This window comes from Dendrobates tinctorius, unplaced genomic scaffold, assembly GCF_039654945.1.
Source record: "Dendrobates tinctorius isolate UK_male_01 unplaced genomic scaffold, ASM3965494v1 ptg000245l, whole genome shotgun sequence".
In the NCBI taxonomy this organism is placed as follows: Eukaryota; Metazoa; Chordata; class Amphibia; order Anura; family Dendrobatidae; genus Dendrobates; species Dendrobates tinctorius.
This window is the reverse complement of record NW_027361912.1, coordinates 5,071,677-5,075,988: the sequence shown is the minus strand read 5'-3', so window position 1 is coordinate 5,075,988 and position 4,312 is coordinate 5,071,677. Positions and strand designations below refer to the sequence as shown.

The 4,312-nt window shown below is 42.4% G+C and overlaps 1 protein-coding gene across 1 annotated transcript; it reads right to left on the bottom strand.

Moving 5' to 3' along the window:
• Positions 1-2,714: 2,714 nt before the first annotated feature.
• LOC141060849 (olfactory receptor 5AR1-like) lies at positions 2,715-3,581 on the bottom strand. Its single transcript, XM_073557224.1, has one exon. It carries the CDS (start codon positions 3,579-3,581, stop codon positions 2,715-2,717), a length of 867 nt encoding a protein of 288 aa, XP_073413325.1.
• Positions 3,582-4,312: the final 731 nt, after the last annotated feature.

Below are 4,312 nucleotides of genomic sequence, written 5' to 3'. Positions count from 1 at the left end.
CACGCTGAGTGGACTACAACCAGAGGTGGCTGCAGAACACACTACAGCTTGAGCTGCACTCACACACAAAGACCCACAGACAGCCGTGAACAGTGCAAAGAACTGTGCACTAGCACTGAAAGGCTGCTGAAAGGCTCCACTGTCTACTCCTATATAGTGTTTGCAACCAATGTAGATGGATACGGATGGATGCACACTAATAGGAGAATTAATGAAAAATGAGCAGCAATAAAACAAAAATAAATATGTATGAGGCAGTGACGCACGCTGAGCGGCCTACAACCAGAGGTGGCTGCAGGACACACTACAGCGTGAGCTGCATTCATACAGGCCTTGCAGACAGCTGTGAACAGTGCTGCAAGGCAAAAGAAAGCTACAGTGGTTGATAATGTAGCCTGGGTAAAGCACAATATTATATAGCAAATTGCTATCTCTAACTGTCCCTCAGAGTCTTGAACAGCAGCCTGACCCTAATTGAATTCACAGCAGAGTGAACCCAAAATGGCGGTGGTGGCTTTTATAGTGCATCATGACATCATTTCAGCAGCCAATCACAGCCATGCCATTAGTTAACATGCCTACATGCCTAACAGGATGTGCCCACACTTCTGAGGATTCCTCATTGGCTGAATCAAATCAAACTGGCTCATAGCATTATGGGAACTTCAGATTCCGGTATTCGATATGCAAAAAGTATCAGAACTCAGTATCGGAATTCCGATACCGCGAATATCGGCCGATACCCGATATTTGCGGTATCGGAATGCTCAACACTAGTCTTCATTCTCAACACTGCAATTCTCCACTGCAGGTTCTTCAGCTTCAACACTGAAATTCTCCACTGCAGTTTCTTAATCCTCTTCACTGCAGTTCTGCAATGCAGGTTCTTCAGGCTTAACACTGCAATTCACTATATAGTCAAACAGTATGGGAGTACTGTTTGGGGAACTTTGGTTTCATGTGGCCATCCAGTATGTTGGTTCAAAAAAATAATTGGGGTGCGTGTAATTTGGGGCAGGGCAGGCCTTGCATTCAATGCATAGGCTAACTTCTGGGAGTAGCAAATTAAAAAAAATGGGAACTTTGGTTTCATGTGGCCATCCAGTATCTTGGTTCAAAGGGTTATTGGGGTGTGTGTAACTTTGGGGCAGGGCAGACATTGCATTCAATGCATAGGCTAACAGTATGGCAGCACCAAATAAATAAGAATGGGAACTTTGGTTTCATATAGCCATCTAGGATGTCTGTTCAATGGGTTATTGGGGTGCGTCTAAATTTGGGGCAGGCCTTGCATTCAATGCATAGGCAATAACAGTATAGGGGCTCACTGGTTAATAATGGGAACAACAAAGCATAGCCGGCTGATGGCTCTCTAAGAATAGTGAGGGCAAACTGCTGTCCCTTTAAGAAGATTAAAGTCCGCCTTATGGCCCTCCTCCTTTAACAGTCCCTCCTTCATAAATGAAACAGGAAGTGTCTGCTTATGTGTCACACACCACATGGACAGCTAAGTTATAAAATGTTTAAATTACATTTCCCAGTGAATGCATTTGTCTTGGTTGAAAGCAATGCTATAGTTGAAAAATGCATCAAAAACGCTGCGTCTGAACATAGCCCAAGTGGTGGAGGAACATTTTTGTTTTGGGTTATTTATTTGGCCTTACATTCAAGACATTACCCTGGAAAGGATGTTCCTTAACATATTTCCCAGGAAAATCAATTATTGTTTTGTTTTTGTATGATTTATTGTGCGCCCGGAAAAGTGGAGTAAGACTCTGACAACATTGTTCACAGCAGTGACCTGGAAGTCAGAAATGCTTCCAGGGGTCTTCCCCATGATGTTCCCTTGTCATTTCAGCACTGCTCCCATCGATTTCTGCCATTTTTAGACCCTAAAAAGACTGCGGGGGGGGGGGGGGTCACAGCAAAAATGCTCTGGTTTCCCGTAGACTTACATTGGGCTCGTTGCTCGGGTCGAGTACCCGAGTATTCCAATTTGCTCGACCCGAGCAATGAGCACCCAAGCATCTTAGTGCTCGCCCATCACTAATCATGACCCTTCAGACTCTCAAACATAATGATGCCCCTATAATCCTTCCATATAATATGATGTCCTTACAGTGTTGCACTAAGCATGGTACCCGCACTGAGTCCCAAGCATAATGATGCCTCCCCATAATCTTCCCATATAAAATGATGCCCCCCAGGTACCCACATATAATATGATGCCCCCATAGCTCCTCAAACACAGTATGAGGTTTCCATAGTCCCCCCACTCAGTATGATGCCCCCACACACAGTTTGATGCCCCTACAGTCCTCCCATAGTGGGCTGCCTACACACACACACATACAAACAATATGATGCCCCTACAGTGTCTGCACACCAAACACCTTGCCTGTGTCCTGCTTATCATTTCTATTGCCTAGCTATGTGACCTGAGAATGTCACTTGTCCTAAAGGTCCTGGCAGGGCCTTCAGTCTTTACATGGACTGAATGGTGGACTAGGGATCTGATGTTTTTTGACTCCACCATTTTTTCAACTGTATCTGTGTACTGTGTAGCTGGGACATGTACATGGCCGTCCAGGACAGAGGGACAGCTCCTCAAATTTGAAACAGTCTCAAGATGCTTGGTAGGTATGCTTACACTCTCTCTGATGTCTGGCTCTTTAACAACCAACCACTTTTAAGACTATTTTAACCCATCAAATTCATTTTTGTTTATTTTTTCCAAAAAGTGGGATTCTGTTCTGTATTATTGTGGCTATTTTTCTAGCAGCTCCAATAACGTCTTTGTTCCTCAGGCTATAAACAAATGGGTTTAACATTGGAACAACGGCCACATAAAACATTGAGAGAATATTATATTGTTCCTTAGAATCTTCAGATTCAGGCTTCAAGTACATGAAGATACTTGGTCCAAAAAACAAAAAGACAGTAATGAGGTGAGATATGCAGCTAGAAAAAGCCTTAAGCCTCCCCGTAGAAGAACGAATCTTTAAAATTGTGGAGATGATTCTTACATATGATGCCAAAATAAACATAAAACTAAAAAGTACAATAAAAACATCTTCTATTGAAATTATAGTTTTCATACTCTTTGTGTCACTAGAAGACAATGCCATTAAAGGTAATATCTCACAAAAGAAATGGTTGATCGTGTGAGAGTAACAGAATGATAAATTAGATGTCATTAAGGAAAACATTATGGAATTCACGGCACTTAGAATCATGTATGAAGTTGCTATAATAAAACAAACTTTCCTTGTCATGATAGAAGAATAATGTAGAGGAGAACAAATCGCCAAGTAGCGATCATAAGCCATAGAGGTAAGAATATAAATCTCAGCATCACCACAGAACAAGAAGAATGAAAGCTGAGTCATACAGCCAAAGAACGAGATCGTCTTGTCTTCTGTTGAAATGATGGATAACATCTTAGGTAGAATCGTAGAGACGTAGATGACGTCAACAGAAGAGAGATTGCACAAGAAGAAATACATCGGGGTGTGAAGTTGGGGAGCAACACGGACGAGAGCAATGATAATCAGATTTCCCATCACTGCTAGAAAATACATGAATAAAAACCCAGTGAATAAAAAAATTGTAATAATTCTGGAGATGGAGAATGGGGTCATGTAGAATTCAGTCACTGTACCGATTTCACAATTATTCATCTTGAATATCTATGATTAAAGGAGGAAAATAGTATTACTTCCCTTATGGAACTTGTTCTTGTGATGCAAGAATTATTATTTTTTGGTTTAAAAAAATTCTTTTTCAGACAGCGTGTCTTGATCCAGGTCGGGGTTTGGAAGGAGGTCCAGAAGAATATTGGGGAGGCTCAGGGCAAGTATAATTTTTTTGCTTACAAAAGACGGTCGGTGGGGCCTGTAGGGGATAAGGTTTAGTTATCTACCAGGAATATTAGACTTAAGGTCCCTTCTGTTAAATTGGGGCCTAAGTTCATTGGTCCTTATGAGATTATGGAAGTTGATAATACTGTGGCTTTCCGTTTGCGTCTTCCACCGTCTCTACAGATCCCCAACGTATTCCGTAAAGGCCTTTAGATACCGTTGGGGTCTTCCTTTGAGGGGTCTCCATCTTCCCCACCACCGGTCTTGGTGGATGGCCAAGATGATTATGAGGTGAGCGGATTGTGGACTCCCGGATGGTCAGTCATTCTCTTCAATATCTTGTTCATTGGAAGGGTTATGGTCCTGAGGATCGGTCATAGGTTCTGGCGCGATCAGTCCATGCTGATCGGTTGGTTCTGACCTTTCATGCCAGATATCTTAGGAAACCTGGG

Coding starts and splice junctions, on each gene's coding strand:
- LOC141060849 (XM_073557224.1), bottom strand. CDS start 3,581: ATGTATTTTCTAGCAGTGATGGGAAATCTGATTATCATTGCTCTCGTC.